This window comes from Hemitrygon akajei, chromosome 22 (assembly GCF_048418815.1).
Source record: "Hemitrygon akajei chromosome 22, sHemAka1.3, whole genome shotgun sequence".
Classification (NCBI taxonomy): Eukaryota; Metazoa; Chordata; class Chondrichthyes; order Myliobatiformes; family Dasyatidae; genus Hemitrygon; species Hemitrygon akajei.
The window spans coordinates 12392645-12413608 of NC_133145.1; the positions used below are offsets into that span (position 1 = coordinate 12392645).

The 20964-nt window shown below is 52.5% G+C and overlaps 1 protein-coding gene across 2 annotated transcripts in view; it reads right to left on the reverse strand.

The window, feature by feature from the left end:
- Nucleotides 1-20964, reverse strand: part of LOC140714979 (WW domain-binding protein 2-like) — a 154342-nt gene that overhangs the window by 132743 nt on the left and 635 nt on the right. For both annotated transcript variants that reach the window (XM_073026699.1, XM_073026698.1), the window contains exons 2-3: nt 15890-15998; nt 15307-15445 (exon numbers count right to left, since the gene is read on the reverse strand). In XM_073026699.1, coding sequence (XP_072882800.1) covers nt 15307-15445; nt 15890-15998 — 248 coding nt within the window. The remainder of the gene's footprint in view (nt 1-15306; nt 15446-15889; nt 15999-20964) is intronic.

The following is a 20964-nucleotide window of genomic DNA, read 5'->3' on the forward strand; positions in this document are numbered from 1 at the left end:
GGTGGTGGTGATAGAGGGAACTGGATCAGAGGTGGGTGGTGGTGATGGAGGGAACTGGATCAGAGGTGGTGATGGAGGGAACTGGATCTTAGGTGGTGGTGATGGAGGGAACTGGATCACAGGTGGTGGTGGTGATGGAGGGAACTGGATCAGAGGTGGTGGTGATGGAGGGAACTGGATCACAGGTGGTGGTGGTGATGGAGGAAACTGGATCACAGGTGGTGGTGATGGAGGGAACTGGATCAGAGGTGGGTGGTGGTGATGGAGGAAACTGGATCACAGGTGGTGGTGATGGAGGGAACTGGATCAGAGGTGGGTGGTGGTGATGGAGGGAACTGGATCAGAGGTGGGTGGTGGTGATGGAGGGATCTGGATCAGAGGTGGTGGTGATGGAGGGAACTGGATCAGAGGTGGGTGGTGGTGATGGAGGAACTGGATCAGAGGTGGGTGGTGGTGATGGAGGGAACTGGATCAGAGGTGGGTGGTGGTGATGGAGGGAACTGGATCAGAGGTGGGGGTGATGGAGGGAACTGGATCACAGGTGGTGGTGATGGAGGGAACTGGATCAGAGGTGGGTGGTGGTGATGGAGGGAACTGATTCAGAGGTGGGTGGTGGTGATGGAGGGAACTGGATCAGAGGTGGGTGGTGGTGATGGAGGGAACTGGATCAGAGGTGGTGATGATGGAGGGAACTGGATCAGAGGTGGTGATGGAGGGAACTGGATCAGAGGTGGTGATGGAGGGAACTGGATCAGAGGTGGTGATGGAGGGAACTGGATCAGAGGTGGTGGTGATGGAGGGAACTGGATCAGAGGTGGGTAGTGGTGATAGAGGGATCTGGATCAGAGGTGGTGATGGAGGGAACTGGATCAGAGGTGGTGATGGAGGGAACTGGATCAGAGGTGGTGATGGAGGGAACGATCAGAGGTGGTGGTGATGGAGGGAACTGGATCAGAGGTGGGTGGTGGTGATGGAGGGAACTGGATCAGAGGTGGGGGTGATGGAGGGAACTGGATCACAGGTGGTGGTGATGGAGGGAACTGGATCAGAGGTGGTGGTGGTGATGGAGGTAACTGGATCAGAGGTGGGTGCTGGTGATGGAGGAAACTGGATCAGAGGTGGTGGTGATGGAGGGAACTGGATCAGAGGTGGTGGTGGTGATGAAGGGAACTGGATCAGAGGTGTTGGTGGTGATGGAGGGAACTGGATCAGAGGTGGGTGGTGGTGATGGAGGAAACTGGATCACAGGTGGTGGTGATGGAGGGAACAGGATCACAGGTGGTGGTGATGGAGGGAACTGGATCAGAGGTGGGTGGTGGTGATGGAGGGAACTGGATCAGAGGTGGGTGGTGGTGATGTAGGGAACTGGATCAGAGGTGGGTGGTGGTGATGGAGGGAACTGGATCAGAGGTGGTGATGATGGAGGGAACTGGATCAGAGGTGGTGATGGAGGGAACTGGATCAGAGGTGGTGATGGAGGGAACTGGATCAGAGGTGGTGGTGATGGAGGGAACTGGATCAGAGGTGGGTGGTGGTGCTGGAGGGATCTGGATCAGAGGTGGTGATGGAGGGAACTGGATCAGAGGTGGTGATGGAGGGAACTGGATCAGAGGTGGTGATGGTGGGAACTGGATCAGAGGTGGTGGTGATGGAGGGAACTGGATCAGAGGTGGTGGTGATGGAGGGATCTGGATCAGAGGTGGTGGTGGTGATGGAGGGAACTGGATCAGAGGTGGGTGCTGGTGATGGAGGAAACTGGTTCAGAGGTGGTGGTGATGGAGGGAACTGGATCAGAGGTGGTGGTGGTGATGGAGGGAACTGGATCAGAGGTGGGTGGTGGTGATGGAGGAAACTGGATCACAGGTGGTGGTGATGGAGGGAACTGGATCAGAGGTGGTGGTGATGATGGAGGAAACTGGATCACAGGTGGTGGTGATGGAGGGAACTGGATCAGAGGTGGTGGTGATGGAGGGAACTGGATCAGAGGTGGTGGTGGTGATGGAGGGAACTGGATCAGAGGTGGTGGTGGTGATGGAGGGAACTGGATCAGAGGTGGTGGTGATGGAGGGAACTGGATCAGAGGTGGTGGTGATGGAGGGAACTGGATCAGAGGTGGGTGGTGGAGATGGAGGGAACTGGATCAGAGGTGGTGGTGATGGAGGGAACTGGATCAGAGGTGGTGGTGGTGATGGAGGAAACTGGATCAGAGGTGGGTGGTGGTGATGGAGGGAACTGGATCAGAGGTGGGTGGTGGTGATGGAGGGATCTGGATCAGAGGTGGTGATGGAGGGAACTGGATCAGAGGTGGTGATGGAGGGAACTGGATCAGAGGTGGTGATGGTGGGAACTGGATCAGAGGTGGTGGTGATGGAGGGAACTGGATCAGAGGTGGTGGTGATGGAGGGATCTGGATCAGAGGTGGTGGTGGTGATGGAGGGAACTGGATCAGAGGTGGGTGCTGGTGATGGAGGAAACTGGATCAGAGGTGGTGGTGATGGAGGGAACTGGATCAGAGGTGGTGGTGGTGATGGAGGGAACTGGATCAGAGGTGGGTGGTGGTGATGGAGGAAACTGGATCACAGGTGGTGGTGATGGAGGGAACTGGATCAGAGGTGGTGGTGATGATGGAGGAAACTGGATCACAGGTGGTGGTGATGGAGGGAACTGGATCAGAGGTGGTGGTGATGGAGGGAACTGGATCAGAGGTGGTGGTGGTGATGGAGGGAACTGGATCAGAGGTGGTGGTGGTGATGGAGGGAACTGGATCAGAGGTGGTGGTGATGGAGGGAACTGGATCAGAGGTGGTGGTGATGGAGGGAACTGGATCAGAGGTGGGTGGTGGAGATGGAGGGAACTGGATCAGAGGTGGTGGTGATGGAGGGAACTGGATCAGAGGTGGTGGTGGTGATGGAGGAAACTGGATCAGAGGTGGGTGGTGGTGATGGAGGGAACTGGATCAGAGGTGGGTGGTGGTGATGGAGGGAACTGGATCAGAGGTGGGTGGTGGTGATGGAGGGAACTGGATCAGAGGTGGGTGGTGGTGATGGAGGGAACTGGATCAGAGGTGGTGGTGGTGATGGAGGGAACTGGATCAGAGATGGTGGTGATTGAGGGAACTGGATCACAGGTGGTGGTGGTGATGGAGGGAACTGGATCAGAGATGGTGGTGATGGAGGGAACTGGATCAGAGGTGGGTGGTGGTGATGGAGGGAACTGGATCAGAGGTGGGTGGTGGTGATGGAGGAAACTGGATCACAGGTGGTGGTGATGGAGGGAACTGGATCAGAGGTGGTGGTGATGGAGGGAACTGGATCAGAGGTGGTGGTGTTGATGGAGGGAACTGGATCAGAGGTGGGTGGTGGTGATGGAGGGAACTGGATCAGAGGTGCTGGTGGTGATGGAGGGAACTGGATCAGAGGTGGTGGTGATGGAGGGAACTGGATCACAGGTGGTGGTGGTGATAGAGGGAACTGGATCAGAGGTGGGTGGTGGTGATGGAGGGAACTGGATCAGAGGTGGTGGTGGTGATGGAGGGAACTGGATCAGAGGTGGTGGTGATGGAGGGAACTGGATCACAGGTGGTGGTGGTGATGGAGGGAACTGGATCAGAGGTGGTGGTGATGGAGGGAACTGGATCACAGGTGGTGGTGGTGATGGAGGAAACTGGATCACAGGTGGTGGTGATGGAGGGAACTGGATCAGAGGTGGGTGGTGGTGATGGAGGGAACTGGATCAGAGGTGGGTGGTGGTGATGGAGGGAACTGGATTAGAGGTGGTGGTGATGGAGGGAACTGGATCAGAGGTGGGTGGTGGTGATGGAGGGAACTGGATCGGAGGCGGTGGTGATGGAGGGAACTGGATCAGAGGTGGGTGGTGGTGATGGAGGAACTGGATCAGAGGTGGGTGGTGGTGATGGAGGGAACTGGATCAGAGGTGGGTGGTGGTGTTGGAGGGAACTGGATCAGAGGTGGGGGTGATGGAGGGAACTGGATCACAGGTGGTGGTGATGGAGGGAACTGGATCAGAGGTGGGTGGTGGTGATGGAGGGAACTGGATCAGAGGTGGGTGGTGGTGATGGAGGGAACTGGATCAGAGGTGGGTGGTGGTGATGGAGGGAACTGGATCAGAGGTGGGTGGTGGTGATGTAGGGAACTGGATCAGAAGTGGGTGGTGGTGATGGAGGGAACTGGATCAGAGGTGGTGATGATGGAGGGAACTGGATCAGAGGTGGTGATGGAGGGAACTGGATCAGAGGTGGTGATGGAGGGAACTGGATCAGAGGTGGTGGTGATGGAGGGAACTGGATCAGAGGTGGGTGGTGGTGATAGAGGGATCTGGTTCAGAGGTGGTGATGGAGGGAACTGGATCAGAGGTGGTGATGGAGGGAACGATCAGAGGTGGTGGTGATGGAGGGAACTGGATCAGAGGTGGTGGTGATGGAGGGATCTGGATCAGAGGTGGTGGTGGTGATGGAGGGAACTGGATCAGAGGTGGGTGGTGGTGATGGAGGGAACTGGATCAGAGGTGGGTGGTGGTGATGGAGGGAACTGGAACAGAGGTGGGTGGTGGTGATGGAGGGAACTGGATCAGAGGTGGTGGTGATAGAGGGAACTGGATCAGAGGTGGGTGGTGGTGATGGAGGGAACTGGATCAGAGGTGGTGATGGAGGGAACTGGATCTTAGGTGGTGGTGATGGAGGGAACTGGATCACAGGTGGTGGTGGTGATGGAGGGAACTGGATCAGAGGTGGTGGTGATGGAGGGAACTGGATCACAGGTGGTGGTGGTGATGGAGGAAACTGGATCACAGGTGGTGGTGATGGAGGGAACTGGATCAGAGGTGGGTGGTGGTGATGGAGGAAACTGGATCACAGGTGGTGGTGATGGAGGGAACTGGATCAGAGGTGGGTGGTGGTGATGGAGGGAACTGGATCAGAGGTGGGTGGTGGTGATGGAGGGATCTGGATCAGAGGTGGTGGTGATGGAGGGAACTGGATCAGAGGTGGGTGGTGGTGATGGAGGAACTGGATCAGAGGTGGGTGGTGGTGATGGAGGGAACTGGATCAGAGGTGGGTGGTGGTGATGGAGGGAACTGGATCAGAGGTGGGGGTGATGGAGGGAACTGGATCACAGGTGGTGATGGAGGGAACGATCAGAGGTGGTGGTGATGGAGGGAACTGGATCAGAGGTGGTGGTGATGGAGGGATCTGGATCAGAGGTGGTGGTGGTGATGGAGGGAACTGGATCAGAGGTGGGTGGTGGTGATGGAGGGAACTGGATCAGAGGTGGGTGGTGGTGATGGAGGGAACTGGAACAGAGGTGGGTGGTGGTGATGGAGGGAACTGGATCAGAGGTGGTGGTGATAGAGGGAACTGGATCAGAGGTGGGTGGTGGTGATGGAGGGAACTGGATCAGAGGTGGTGATGGAGGGAACTGGATCTTAGGTGGTGGTGATGGAGGGAACTGGATCACAGGTGGTGGTGGTGATGGAGGGAACTGGATCAGAGGTGGTGGTGATGGAGGGAACTGGATCACAGGTGGTGGTGGTGATGGAGGAAACTGGATCACAGGTGGTGGTGATGGAGGGAACTGGATCAGAGGTGGGTGGTGGTGATGGAGGAAACTGGATCACAGGTGGTGGTGATGGAGGGAACTGGATCAGAGGTGGGTGGTGGTGATGGAGGGAACTGGATCAGAGGTGGGTGGTGGTGATGGAGGGATCTGGATCAGAGGTGGTGGTGATGGAGGGAACTGGATCAGAGGTGGGTGGTGGTGATGGAGGAACTGGATCAGAGGTGGGTGGTGGTGATGGAGGGAACTGGATCAGAGGTGGGTGGTGGTGATGGAGGGAACTGGATCAGAGGTGGGGGTGATGGAGGGAACTGGATCACAGGTGGTGGTGATGGAGGGAACTGGATCAGAGGTGGGTGGTGGTGATGGAGGGAACTGATTCAGAGGTGGGTGGTGGTGATGGAGGGAACTGGATCAGAGGTGGGTGGTGGTGATGGAGGGAACTGGATCAGAGGTGGTGATGATGGAGGGAACTGGATCAGAGGTGGTGATGGAGGGAACTGGATCAGAGGTGGTGATGGAGGGAACTGGATCAGAGGTGGTGATGGAGGGAACTGGATCAGAGGTGGTGGTGATGGAGGGAACTGGATCAGAGGTGGGTAGTGGTGATAGAGGGATCTGGATCAGAGGTGGTGATGGAGGGAACTGGATCAGAGGTGGTGATGGAGGGAACTGGATCAGAGGTGGTGATGGAGGGAACGATCAGAGGTGGTGGTGATGGAGGGAACTGGATCAGAGGTGGGTGGTGGTGATGGAGGGAACTGGATCAGAGGTGGGGGTGATGGAGGGAACTGGATCACAGGTGGTGGTGATGGAGGGAACTGGATCAGAGGTGGTGGTGGTGATGGAGGTAACTGGATCAGAGGTGGGTGCTGGTGATGGAGGAAACTGGATCAGAGGTGGTGGTGATGGAGGGAACTGGATCAGAGGTGGTGGTGGTGATGAAGGGAACTGGATCAGAGGTGTTGGTGGTGATGGAGGGAACTGGATCAGAGGTGGGTGGTGGTGATGGAGGAAACTGGATCACAGGTGGTGGTGATGGAGGGAACAGGATCACAGGTGGTGGTGATGGAGGGAACTGGATCAGAGGTGGGTGGTGGTGATGGAGGGAACTGGATCAGAGGTGGGTGGTGGTGATGTAGGGAACTGGATCAGAGGTGGGTGGTGGTGATGGAGGGAACTGGATCAGAGGTGGTGATGATGGAGGGAACTGGATCAGAGGTGGTGATGGAGGGAACTGGATCAGAGGTGGTGATGGAGGGAACTGGATCAGAGGTGGTGGTGATGGAGGGAACTGGATCAGAGGTGGGTGGTGGTGCTGGAGGGATCTGGATCAGAGGTGGTGATGGAGGGAACTGGATCAGAGGTGGTGATGGAGGGAACTGGATCAGAGGTGGTGATGGTGGGAACTGGATCAGAGGTGGTGGTGATGGAGGGAACTGGATCAGAGGTGGTGGTGATGGAGGGATCTGGATCAGAGGTGGTGGTGGTGATGGAGGGAACTGGATCAGAGGTGGGTGCTGGTGATGGAGGAAACTGGTTCAGAGGTGGTGGTGATGGAGGGAACTGGATCAGAGGTGGTGGTGGTGATGGAGGGAACTGGATCAGAGGTGGGTGGTGGTGATGGAGGAAACTGGATCACAGGTGGTGGTGATGGAGGGAACTGGATCAGAGGTGGTGGTGATGATGGAGGAAACTGGATCACAGGTGGTGGTGATGGAGGGAACTGGATCAGAGGTGGTGGTGATGGAGGGAACTGGATCAGAGGTGGTGGTGGTGATGGAGGGAACTGGATCAGAGGTGGTGGTGGTGATGGAGGGAACTGGATCAGAGGTGGTGGTGATGGAGGGAACTGGATCAGAGGTGGTGGTGATGGAGGGAACTGGATCAGAGGTGGGTGGTGGAGATGGAGGGAACTGGATCAGAGGTGGTGGTGATGGAGGGAACTGGATCAGAGGTGGTGGTGGTGATGGAGGAAACTGGATCAGAGGTGGGTGGTGGTGATGGAGGGAACTGGATCAGAGGTGGGTGGTGGTGATGGAGGGATCTGGATCAGAGGTGGTGATGGAGGGAACTGGATCAGAGGTGGTGATGGAGGGAACTGGATCAGAGGTGGTGATGGTGGGAACTGGATCAGAGGTGGTGGTGATGGAGGGAACTGGATCAGAGGTGGTGGTGATGGAGGGATCTGGATCAGAGGTGGTGGTGGTGATGGAGGGAACTGGATCAGAGGTGGGTGCTGGTGATGGAGGAAACTGGATCAGAGGTGGTGGTGATGGAGGGAACTGGATCAGAGGTGGTGGTGGTGATGGAGGGAACTGGATCAGAGGTGGGTGGTGGTGATGGAGGAAACTGGATCACAGGTGGTGGTGATGGAGGGAACTGGATCAGAGGTGGTGGTGATGATGGAGGAAACTGGATCACAGGTGGTGGTGATGGAGGGAACTGGATCAGAGGTGGTGGTGATGGAGGGAACTGGATCAGAGGTGGTGGTGGTGATGGAGGGAACTGGATCAGAGGTGGTGGTGGTGATGGAGGGAACTGGATCAGAGGTGGTGGTGATGGAGGGAACTGGATCAGAGGTGGTGGTGATGGAGGGAACTGGATCAGAGGTGGGTGGTGGAGATGGAGGGAACTGGATCAGAGGTGGTGGTGATGGAGGGAACTGGATCAGAGGTGGTGGTGGTGATGGAGGAAACTGGATCAGAGGTGGGTGGTGGTGATGGAGGGAACTGGATCAGAGGTGGGTGGTGGTGATGGAGGGAACTGGATCAGAGGTGGGTGGTGGTGATGGAGGGAACTGGATCAGAGGTGGGTGGTGGTGATGGAGGGAACTGGATCAGAGGTGGTGGTGGTGATGGAGGGAACTGGATCAGAGATGGTGGTGATTGAGGGAACTGGATCACAGGTGGTGGTGGTGATGGAGGGAACTGGATCAGAGATGGTGGTGATGGAGGGAACTGGATCAGAGGTGGGTGGTGGTGATGGAGGGAACTGGATCAGAGGTGGGTGGTGGTGATGGAGGAAACTGGATCACAGGTGGTGGTGATGGAGGGAACTGGATCAGAGGTGGTGGTGATGGAGGGAACTGGATCAGAGGTGGTGGTGTTGATGGAGGGAACTGGATCAGAGGTGGGTGGTGGTGATGGAGGGAACTGGATCAGAGGTGCTGGTGGTGATGGAGGGAACTGGATCAGAGGTGGTGGTGATGGAGGGAACTGGATCACAGGTGGTGGTGGTGATAGAGGGAACTGGATCAGAGGTGGGTGGTGGTGATGGAGGGAACTGGATCAGAGGTGGTGGTGGTGATGGAGGGAACTGGATCAGAGGTGGTGGTGATGGAGGGAACTGGATCACAGGTGGTGGTGGTGATGGAGGGAACTGGATCAGAGGTGGTGGTGATGGAGGGAACTGGATCACAGGTGGTGGTGGTGATGGAGGAAACTGGATCACAGGTGGTGGTGATGGAGGGAACTGGATCAGAGGTGGGTGGTGGTGATGGAGGGAACTGGATCAGAGGTGGGTGGTGGTGATGGAGGGAACTGGATTAGAGGTGGTGGTGATGGAGGGAACTGGATCAGAGGTGGGTGGTGGTGATGGAGGGAACTGGATCGGAGGCGGTGGTGATGGAGGGAACTGGATCAGAGGTGGGTGGTGGTGATGGAGGAACTGGATCAGAGGTGGGTGGTGGTGATGGAGGGAACTGGATCAGAGGTGGGTGGTGGTGTTGGAGGGAACTGGATCAGAGGTGGGGGTGATGGAGGGAACTGGATCACAGGTGGTGGTGATGGAGGGAACTGGATCAGAGGTGGGTGGTGGTGATGGAGGGAACTGGATCAGAGGTGGGTGGTGGTGATGGAGGGAACTGGATCAGAGGTGGGTGGTGGTGATGGAGGGAACTGGATCAGAGGTGGGTGGTGGTGATGTAGGGAACTGGATCAGAAGTGGGTGGTGGTGATGGAGGGAACTGGATCAGAGGTGGTGATGATGGAGGGAACTGGATCAGAGGTGGTGATGGAGGGAACTGGATCAGAGGTGGTGATGGAGGGAACTGGATCAGAGGTGGTGGTGATGGAGGGAACTGGATCAGAGGTGGGTGGTGGTGATAGAGGGATCTGGTTCAGAGGTGGTGATGGAGGGAACTGGATCAGAGGTGGTGATGGAGGGAACGATCAGAGGTGGTGGTGATGGAGGGAACTGGATCAGAGGTGGTGGTGATGGAGGGATCTGGATCAGAGGTGGTGGTGGTGATGGAGGGAACTGGATCAGAGGTGGGTGGTGGTGATGGAGGGAACTGGATCAGAGGTGGGTGGTGGTGATGGAGGGAACTGGAACAGAGGTGGGTGGTGGTGATGGAGGGAACTGGATCAGAGGTGGTGGTGATAGAGGGAACTGGATCAGAGGTGGGTGGTGGTGATGGAGGGAACTGGATCAGAGGTGGTGATGGAGGGAACTGGATCTTAGGTGGTGGTGATGGAGGGAACTGGATCACAGGTGGTGGTGGTGATGGAGGGAACTGGATCAGAGGTGGTGGTGATGGAGGGAACTGGATCACAGGTGGTGGTGGTGATGGAGGAAACTGGATCACAGGTGGTGGTGATGGAGGGAACTGGATCAGAGGTGGGTGGTGGTGATGGAGGAAACTGGATCACAGGTGGTGGTGATGGAGGGAACTGGATCAGAGGTGGGTGGTGGTGATGGAGGGAACTGGATCAGAGGTGGGTGGTGGTGATGGAGGGATCTGGATCAGAGGTGGTGGTGATGGAGGGAACTGGATCAGAGGTGGGTGGTGGTGATGGAGGAACTGGATCAGAGGTGGGTGGTGGTGATGGAGGGAACTGGATCAGAGGTGGGTGGTGGTGATGGAGGGAACTGGATCAGAGGTGGGGGTGATGGAGGGAACTGGATCACAGGTGGTGGTGATGGAGGGAACTGGATCAGAGGTGGGTGGTGGTGATGGAGGGAACTGATTCAGAGGTGGGTGGTGGTGATGGAGGGAACTGGATCAGAGGTGGGTGGTGGTGATGGAGGGAACTGGATCAGAGGTGGTGATGATGGAGGGAACTGGATCAGAGGTGGTGATGGAGGGAACTGGATCAGAGGTGGTGATGGAGGGAACTGGATCAGAGGTGGTGATGGAGGGAACTGGATCAGAGGTGGTGGTGATGGAGGGAACTGGATCAGAGGTGGGTAGTGGTGATAGAGGGATCTGGATCAGAGGTGGTGATGGAGGGAACTGGATCAGAGGTGGTGATGGAGGGAACTGGATCAGAGGTGGTGATGGAGGGAACGATCAGAGGTGGTGGTGATGGAGGGAACTGGATCAGAGGTGGGTGGAGGTGATGGAGGAAACTGGATCACAGGTGGTGGTGATGGAGGGATCTGGATCAGAGGTGGTGGTGGTGATGGAGGGAACTGGATCAGAGGTGGGTGCTGGTGATGGAGGAAACTGGATCAGAGGTGGTGGTGATGGAGGGAACTGGATCAGAGGTGGTGGTGGTGATGGAGGGAACTGTATCAGAGGTGTTGGTGGTGATGGAGGGAACTGGATCAGAGGTGGGTGGTGGTGATGGAGGAAACTGGATCACAGGTGGTGGTGTTGGAGGGAACTGGATCAGAGGTGGGTGGTGTGATGGAGGGAACTGGATCAGAGGTGGTGGTGGTGATGGAGGGAACTGGATCAGAGGTGGTGGTGATGGAGGGAACTGGATCAGAGGTGGGTGGTGGTGATGGAGGGAACTGGATCAGAGGTGGGGGTGATGGAGGGAACTGGATCACAGGTGGTGGTGATGGAGGGAACTGGATCAGAGGTGGGTGGTGGTGATGGAGGGAACTGATTCAGAGGTGGGTGGTGGTGATGGAGGGAACTGGATCAGAGGTGGGTGGTGGTGATAGAGGGATCTGGATCAGAGGTGGTGATGGAGGGAACTGGATCAGAGGTGGTGATGGAGGGAACGATCACAGGTGGTGGTGATGGAGGGAACTGGATCAGAGGTGGTGATGGAGGGAACTGGATCAGAGGTGGTGGTGATGGAGGGAACTGGATCAGAGGTGGGTAGTGGTGATAGAGGGATCTGGATCAGAGGTGGTGATGGAGGGAACTGGATCAGAGGTGGTGATGGAGGGAACGATCACAGGTGGTGGTGATGGAGGGAACTTGACCAGAGGTGGTGATGATGGAGGGAACTGGATCAGAGGTGGTGATGGAGGGAACTGGATCAGAGGTGGTGATGGAGGGAACTGGATCAGAGGTGGTGGTGATGGAGGGAACTGGATCAGAGGTGGGTAGTGGTGATAGAGGGATCTGGATCAGAGGTGGTGATGGAGGGAACTGGATCAGAGGTGGTGATGGAGGGAACGATCAGAGGTGGTGGTGATGGAGGGAACTGGATCAGAGGTGGTGGTGATGGAGGGATCTGGATCAGAGGTGGTGGTGGTGATGGAGGGAACTGGATCAGAGGTGGGTGCTGGTGATGGAGGAAACTGGATCAGAGGTGGTGGTGATGGAGGGAACTGGATCAGAGGTGGTGGTGGTGATGGAGGGAACTGTATCAGAGGTGTTGGTGGTGATGGAGGGAACTGGATCAGAGGTGGGTGGTGGTGATGGAGGAAACTGGATCACAGGCGGTGGTGCTGGAGGGAACTGGATCAGAGGTGGGTGGTGGTGATGGAGGGAACTGGATCAGAGGTGGTGGTGGTGATGGAGGGAACTGGATCAGAGGTGGTGGTGATGGAGGGAACTGGATCAGAGGTGGGTGGTGGTGATGGAGGGAACTGGATCAGAGTTGGTGGTGATGGAGGGAACTGGATCAGAGGTGGTGGTGATGGAGGTAACTGGATCAGAGGTGGTGGTGGTGATGGAGGGAACTGGATCAGAGGTGGGTGGTGGTGATGGAGGAAACTGGATCAGAGGTGGGTGGTGTTGATGGAGGGAACTGGATCAGAGGTGGTGGTGGTGATGGAGGGAACTGGATTAGAGGTGGGTGGTGATTGAGGGAACTGGATCACAGGTGGTGGTGGTGATGGAGGGATTTGGATCAGAGGTGGTGGTGATGGAGGGAACTGGATCAGAGGTGGGTGGTGGTGATGGAGGGAACTGGATCAGAGGTGGTGGTGGTGATGGAGGGAACTGGATCAGAGGTGGTGGTGATTGAGGGAACTGGATCACAGGTGGTGGTGGTGATGGAGGGAACTGGATCAGAGGTGGTGATGATGGAGGGAACTGGATCAGAGGTGGGTGGTGGTGATGGAGGAAACTGGATCACAGGTGGTGGTGATGGAGGGAACTGGATCAGAGGTGGTGGTGATGGAGGGAACTGGATCAGAGGTGGTGGTGGTGATGGAGGGAACTGGATCAGAGGTGGGTGGTGGTGATGGAGGAAACTGGATCAGAGGTGGGTGGTGGTGATGGAGGGAACTGGATCAGAGGTGGGTGGTGGTGATGGAGGGAACTGGATCAGAGGTGGTGGTGATGGAGGGAACTGGATCACAGGTGGTGGTGGTGATGGAGGGAACTGGATCAGAGGTGGTGGTGATGGAGGGAACTGGATCAGAGGTGGGTGGTGGTGATGGAGGGAACTGGATCAGAGGTGGTGGTGATGGAGGGAACTGGATCAGAGGTGGGTGGTGGTGATGGAGGAAACTGGATCACAGGTGGTGGTGATGGAGGGAACTGGATCAGAGGTGGTAGTGATGGAGGGAACTGGATCAGAGGTGGTGGTGGTGATGGAGGGAACTGGATCAGAGGTGGTGGTGATGGAGGGAACTGGATCAGAGGTGGTGGTGATGGAGGGAACTGGATCAGAGGTGGGTGTTGTTGATGGAGGGGACTGGATCAGAGTTGGTGGTGATGGAGGGAACTGGATCAGAGGTGGTGGTGATTGAAGGAACTGGATCAGAGGTGGTGGTGATGGAGGGAACTGGATCAGAGGTGGTGGTGATTGAGGGAACTGGATCACAGGTGGTGGTGGTGATGGAGGGAACTGGATCAGAGGTGGTGGTGATGGAGGGAACTGGATCAGAGGTGGGTGGTGGTGATGGAGGGAACTGGATCAGAGGTGGTGGTGATTGAGGGAACTGGATCACAGGTGGTGGTGGTGATGGAGGGAACTGGATCAGAGGTGGTGGTGATGGAGGGAACTGGATCAGAGGTGGGTGGTGGTGATGGAGGGAACTGGATCAGAGGTGGTGGTGATGGAGGGAACTGGATCAGAGGTGGGTGGTGGTGATGGAGGAAACTGGATCAGAGGTGGGTGGTGGTGATGGAGGGAACTGGATCAGAGGTGGGTGGTGGTGATGGAGGGAACTGGATCAGAGGTGGTGGTGGTGATGGAGGGAACTGGATCAGAGGTGATGGTGATGGAGGGAACTGGATCACAAGTGGTGGTGGTGATGGAGGGAACTGGATCAGAGGTGGTGGTGATGGAGGGAACTGGATCAGAGGTGGTGGTGGTGATGGAGGAAACTGGATCACAGGTGGTGGTGATGGAGGGAACTGGATCACAGGTGGTGGTGATGGAGGGATCTGGATCAGAGGTGGTGGTGATGGAGGGAACTGGATCAGAGGTGGGTTGTGGTGATGGAGGGAACTGGATCAGAGGTGGTGGTGATGGAGGGAACTGGATCAGAGGTGGGTGGTGGTGATGGAGGGAACTGGATCAGAGGTGGTGGTGATGGAGGGAACTGGATCAGAGGTGGGTGGTGGTGGAAGGGAATTGGTTGGATCTTTTGTTTAGGAAGAAGCGGAGAGTTTTAAGGGCTTCTTGATGGGGGATAGAAGTGTATAGGGCAGGACATCTATGGTGAAAATGAGATGGTCAGAGTTCAGAATTTGTAAGCTGTTGAAGAGATTGTGGGTACGTTAAGTATCGTGGATATAGTTGGGAAGGGACTGATTGGATGGGAAAAGAACGGATTTAAGATATGAGGACACGTGTTCGATGGGGCTCAGTGAAAAAGCCTACCTAATCAATTCCCTTGTCTGTTCATCCGTCCTGTTTATTTTCTCTCCACACACATACTCCTGCAAGTTCCTCATTGCATCATTTAATTTAGCTTTACTCTCCGAAGACGTGCAAACCCAATAACTGCTCAGAACTTGTGCCGGCTTTTCACCAGCCAGTGTTTGGAAGATGCAGATGAACAAGAATGGGAGAGGTATTTTGTGAGGGAAAGGGGTTTTGTAAATATCACAGGAGAATTTTACAGGATTCATCAACCCTCCTGGCAGGACTACTCACCAAACATGACAATTACTCCAAGGAAGGCATTCCTCCAGCAGCCTGCCTCAGGATTGCAAACTTCTCCCTTTGACAACTCGTCGGCTCTATCGTACCTGAACTGCATGCAGACCCAACACAGTTAACAGCATAATCCTCTTCCAACAGAGTGGATACATCTGCCCTCAGCAGACACTCCCAGAGAAACTATTGGAATAGCTGCTCTTCCATCTCTTGCACCACTCCCCTCAAGCCCCAGGACACTTGCACACTGTTGCAGTACAACATTGCCCAGACACTGGCCAGGTCCCATCGGTACATTACCAATGCAGAATGCTACTGCCCCAGCCTCTGTTCTGACTCCTCCTTTGCCTCCATGGTATCAGCCACTTCCTGCTCCAATTCCTCCCCAATAAAAGCAAACTGGTTGTTTCTCACTCAATTGCTTCCACTGGTTGTAAACAAGCAGTGTAAATGACATCAAATGTTTCTCCCTGATTCCCGTTAGTCCTGCTCACCATGTGGCTCAGCACGAATTGTGCCTTTGATGTAGTTAGCTCCGAGCATGGGCTGCTTGATCTCACAGCCCTTCATCAAGTAAAACGGCATCGTGAAGGATTTCAGTGCTTCTCTGCTGTCTTTTGCCACAAAGATCAGCTGCAAAAGAAGAGAGAGAGAGAGAGAGACAGGAGATGCCATTGTATAGGATGTGAGGACCTTGTCATTCAAAGCAGGCAGTAACAGGACTGGCCTGATGCAGCATGGCAGATTTGCTTACAGAGTAAATTTGAGCTTACGGTAGACATGCAGACCAGTCTCTACTGAGGTGGGTCCCAGTACCAGCACGGACCCCACTAGGGCAGGGGAACAGTACCGGCACAGGATCAGTCTCGGTTTGGGCCTGGCCCTGAAATTAGCATATTCTGGTTTCTGACAGTGGCACAGTCCTTGAATCAGGTGATCAAACTTTTCCCATGATCTCTCATTAACTGGAAATGTTAACTCTATTTTTCTCTCTCTCTAGGTGCTGCTCGATTGGTTATAAATTTACATAATTTGTATTTTAATTTTCCAGTGCTTAGCGCGTGCACGATCACATACTTGATAAGGCATCAAGTAAACTGTTCCTTTCTTTAAGCCTCTGAAAGCTTCCGGGTTGTTGCTCACATCACCGAACGACAACTCCACGTGATCCTGAGACATCAAGGCACTGCAGGAACAGGAAACAGGTAACATCAGACTCACACAGGGACAACTTCTCCAAGAACTTCTCCTTCATCCTGCTGGTGAGCCTGAGTACAACACGAAACGCACTACATAATAATGGCATAACTAGCGCCCAGCACTTTCTGATCCAAAGAAAACCATTTTACATCTGCGGACTATTGTCCCTCAGATAACTATTTCAAAATAAATGAATATTGAACTCAAGTATTAGATTGATTGTCTAGGATTCTACATAAATGAGACAAACATTCAATTTTACTTTACCCTGGAAAGTTAATGAATAAAAATTATTTTTTTAAACATGCTTTTTTCTTCCTTATTTGCGATCTTGTCTGGTCAACTCAATTTTGCAGCCTCTTTCTGAAGAAAACTACAATGGCCAATCTGTCCTCACAGTTGAAGCCTTCTCCATATTTTACTGCAAAAGGCTGGTTACGTGACTGTAGTTGGACACTGTGCCTCCCACTCCAGCCTGCCTGACAGTAATCATCACTGGGAAAAGAGATTAATGCACAGAGAGTGGCAGTTCCCCAAAAGCTAACCAAGGTAACAACAGAAGGCATTCATTCACTGTTGCCTGCAAGTGTTGGTCTGTTTACTAACAACGTGGGGAACCATACTGGCACAACCACTGCCCCAGGGTCAATCACAATCTCAGAAGACCACATATCCTCTCTGTCACTGACCGGGTTTCCTTCAGCTACAAAGACTGTACAAAAGTACATCAGAGGAACAGGCCATTCAGCCCACAATGTTGTGCTGACCCAGCTAAAAAGCAAATCAAAAAACCCAAACACTAATCCCTCCAGCTACACCATCTCCATATCCCTCCATCTTCCTCACATCCATGTTCCTATCAAAAGCCTCTAATGTATTTGCCTCTACTACCATACCAGGCAGCACATTCCAGGCATCACTAAACTTCCTTTCAGTTAGTCCTGACGAAGGGTCTCGGCCCGAAACGTCGACAGTGCTTTTCCTTATAGATGCTGCCTGGCCTGCTGCATTCCACCAGCATTTTGTGTGTGTTGCTTAACTACAGACCAGTTAGTTTAACATCTGTAGTTGGGAAAATGCTTGAAGCTATCATTAAAGGAGTAAGAGCGAGGCATCTGGAAAGAAATGGATCCATCAGGCAGATGCAGTACAGACTCAGCAAAGGCAGGTCCTGTTTGATAAACTCCAGGTACACGGCAGATGCTGTGGTCAAATCAAGACATACAAAAAAGCTGGATGAACTCAGCAGGTCGGGCAGCATCCGTTGACTGCTTCTTTCAACGGATGCTGCCCGACCTGCTGAGTTCATCCAGCTTTTTTGTACGTCTGTTTGATAAACTTACTGGAATTCTTTGACGACATAACAAGGGCAGTGGATAGATGGGGATATATGGACATTATTTACTTGGATTTCCAGGTGTTCAATAAGGAGCCACATAAAAAAACGTATCCATAAGATAAGGCTGCATAGCGTTGGGGTGATGTACTAGCATGGATAAAGGATTGGTTAACCAACAGGAGGCAGATACATGGGTGTTGCTCTGGTTGGCAGTCCGTGGTGAGCGGTGTGCCGCGGGGGCACAAAACTGTTCACGATATACGTTAACGATCTGGGAGAGGGGACAAAGTATAGTGTATCTAAGTTTGCTGATGACACTAAACTGAGTGGAAAAGCAATTATACAGAAGATACGGAGAGTCTGCAGAGAGGTGTAGATAGGTTAAGTGAGTGGGCAAGGGTCTAGCAGATGGAGCACAATTTTGGTAAATGCGAGGTCGTCCACTTTGGAAGGAAAAATTAAAGAGCAGATTATTATTTAAATGGTAAAAAATTGCAGCATGCTGCTGTGCAGAGGGACTTGGGAGTGCTTGTGAATCAAGCTAGGTATAAAGTTATTACTAGGAGGTACTAGTAAACTCTTCACAACAGATCATTGCTACAATTATTTTACTAGTTTTTAAATAATTTTTATTTATAACACAAAAGACCATTGCCCATCCTACTTATGCAAGACCAATTCTACTTTCCAGCTCCGAGTCAGTAACTGTGCATTTCAGGTGCAGATACTAGGAGATATCAGGAAATTTAGAAGTGATGAGTGAGTCAACACAGAGATATGAACCACCACCAGCTCTAAGGTGAAATTAATAGCTCTCCATCTGTCCTCTAACCCACTACAAATTACATCTATATTCCCTGGTTACCCATGAAGCCACTCAAATTTACATAACTCAATTTTCCAGCCTCTTCTGCTCTAAAGAAAACTACCCTGATGAAGGGTCTCGGCCCGAAACATCATCTGTTTAATCTTTTCCACAGATGCTGCCTGACCTGCTGAGTTCCTCCAGCGTTTTGTATGCATTGCCTGACCAATCTTTCCTCACAGCTGAAGCCTTCAGATCTGATATTGCTGCCATCACATCATGCCTGTAACAGGGAAATTAGAATTGCACTCAACTTTCTAGCAGAACCGAATCAATGTTAAAGATTAAAAGTGAACCTTATTAGTCAAAACATCCAGTGAAATATGTCGTCTGTGCCAACAACCACCACAGAACGAGGATGTGCTGGGAGTGGCCCGCGAGTGAGGCCATGCTTCCAACACCAGCATAGCATGCCCCCACCCACCACAGAAACTGGAGAAGCGGTTACCGGGAAAACAAATTCCTTACAGACACTGGCTATTGTACTGTACTGTACCACATTGTACAAAGCACCGCCTCCACATGCTTGTGTTCTGCGTAAAAATTCTATATAAAAAGTAAAAATTCCATTCTTGTTGTCTTCAACGCCTTGCTGACTGAGATTCTCAGGTGCTCTATGCCTATTGCTAACCTCACGATGGAGTCTGTACATACCGGTCACAAAATATCCATGCAGCTATAAAGAAGGCAAGACAGCAGCTATACTTCATTAGGAGTTGGAGGGGATTTAGTTTGTCACCTAAAACACTAGATGTACAGTGGAGAGCATTCTGACAGGCTGCATCACCGTCTAGTATGGGGGGGGGAGGGGGCTACTGCACAGGATTGAAGTAAACTGCAGAGAGGTGTAAAATTAGTCAGCTCCATCATGGGTTCTAGCCAGGACATCTACAAGGAGTGGTGCTTCAGAAAGGCAGTGTCCATCATTAAGGATCCCCACTACCCAGGGCATACCCTTTTCTCATTACTTCCATCAGGTAGGAGGTACAGAAGCCCAAAGGCACACACTCAATGACTCAGGAACAGCTTCTTCCCCTCTGCCGTCCGATTTCTGAATGAACAATGAACCCATGAACGCTACCTCACTACTTTTTTAAATCTCTGTTTTTGCACTAATTATTTTAATTTAATTATTTAATATACATAACCACTGTAATTCACATTTTCTCTATTTATCATGTATTGATTTGTCCTGCTGCCGTTACGTTAACAAATTTCACGACGCATGCTGGTGACATTAAACCTGATTCTGATTCGGATTCTCACTGCCTCAGTAACGTCGGCAGCATAATCAAACCCCGTTCATCCTGGACATTCTCTCTTCTCCCCCTTCCCATCAAGCAGAAGATAACGGGTGCTCAACTGTGCACTGATGATGGCTTCTCAATTGGAGCCAAAACGTCTGCAAATATTTTAGCAAGCTTGGCCATCAACCAAACCTCCAAGCAGATGCAAAAGCCTGAAAGGAACACTCTTCTCCATTTTCATCCAATTTATAAGTCACAGAGACACAGAACAGACACTGTTGCTTTAATCTACCCAGTTCATTTCAAACATTATGTGCTATCCTCAGACTAATCCATCATATTCTCCACATATTCCCATCTCATCCATGAGTCTACGCAACAGGGGCAAGTTACAAGACGTAACCATCGCTTGGCGGAGGAAACTGGATCACTCAAGCAACCACAAGGTAAATGATCAAACTCCACACAGCAAAAGCCCAGGTCAGGATTGTTATGGTTGTCATGCTACCTCAAATCTCTATTATCTCCCCTCCTAAGATCTTGACAACATCTCCTCAATGCTGAAGAAATTAGGCTGCTTTGGCTGTACATTTTGTTTGTGGGCACAGATCACTCTCTTGCCCCAGCATCACCCTGACTCCCCCACTAAATGCCCCTAGAAATTTACATTGGGCACTTCTGGATTTCTTTTATCATTCTATCTCTCTTTGTTCATCGTTTCATCTTTCCTCTCAGCTCACTGTATTCAGCAATTAATCATCTGACATGCATTATCTCCCATATCCTTTTTCCAACTTTCACTCTCCCCACTCTACCAAGCAGCCTTTTGTCAGAGACAGCTTCAAGGGCTTCCTTTTTTTGGTGAGAATGTACCTGATCCATACCAAAAACATCTACCGGTAGTCTTCACATGTCACTTATCATCCTCGTACAGCGCAACCTTTATTATAGGATGGAGACAGCTGCATTCCTGTCTCAGGAACAGGAAGTTGTGTCATCTAATGGGTAAAGCAACAAAACTTGGAAATAAAATACATTTGTCAACTTTCCCCACACAAGTTCCTCCTGAAAAAACATAAGTTCTGTATCTCAGAATATTGGAGAGTGATTTGCAAATTGGGTAATGGTCACAATACAGGGTTTCCTGTGCATCATTTTGAGGTTCTAACATTACGATCATTCATTCTTTGCAAGTTCTTGCTTATTTGATGTCTAAGTAATTCAGGTTAAATTGAACCATTTTAACACGCCAGGCCCTCCTCTTCAGTGTGAGTGTTCTACTTTTTAAATTATTCCTTTACATCATTTATTTTTTTCTGGTAGTTTTTATTTTCCAACATGAATTTAAACTTTATGATCACTGCTCCATGGAAATAGGACAATTCAAAAAGGTGGCTTAAAAAGACACAACAGGGAGATTATACTAAAATCACTGCTCCTTCTAAGCTGCGTGGTGTGTGGCACCCGTACACACAGCCTTTGGTGTGTGCAGCTGGAATTT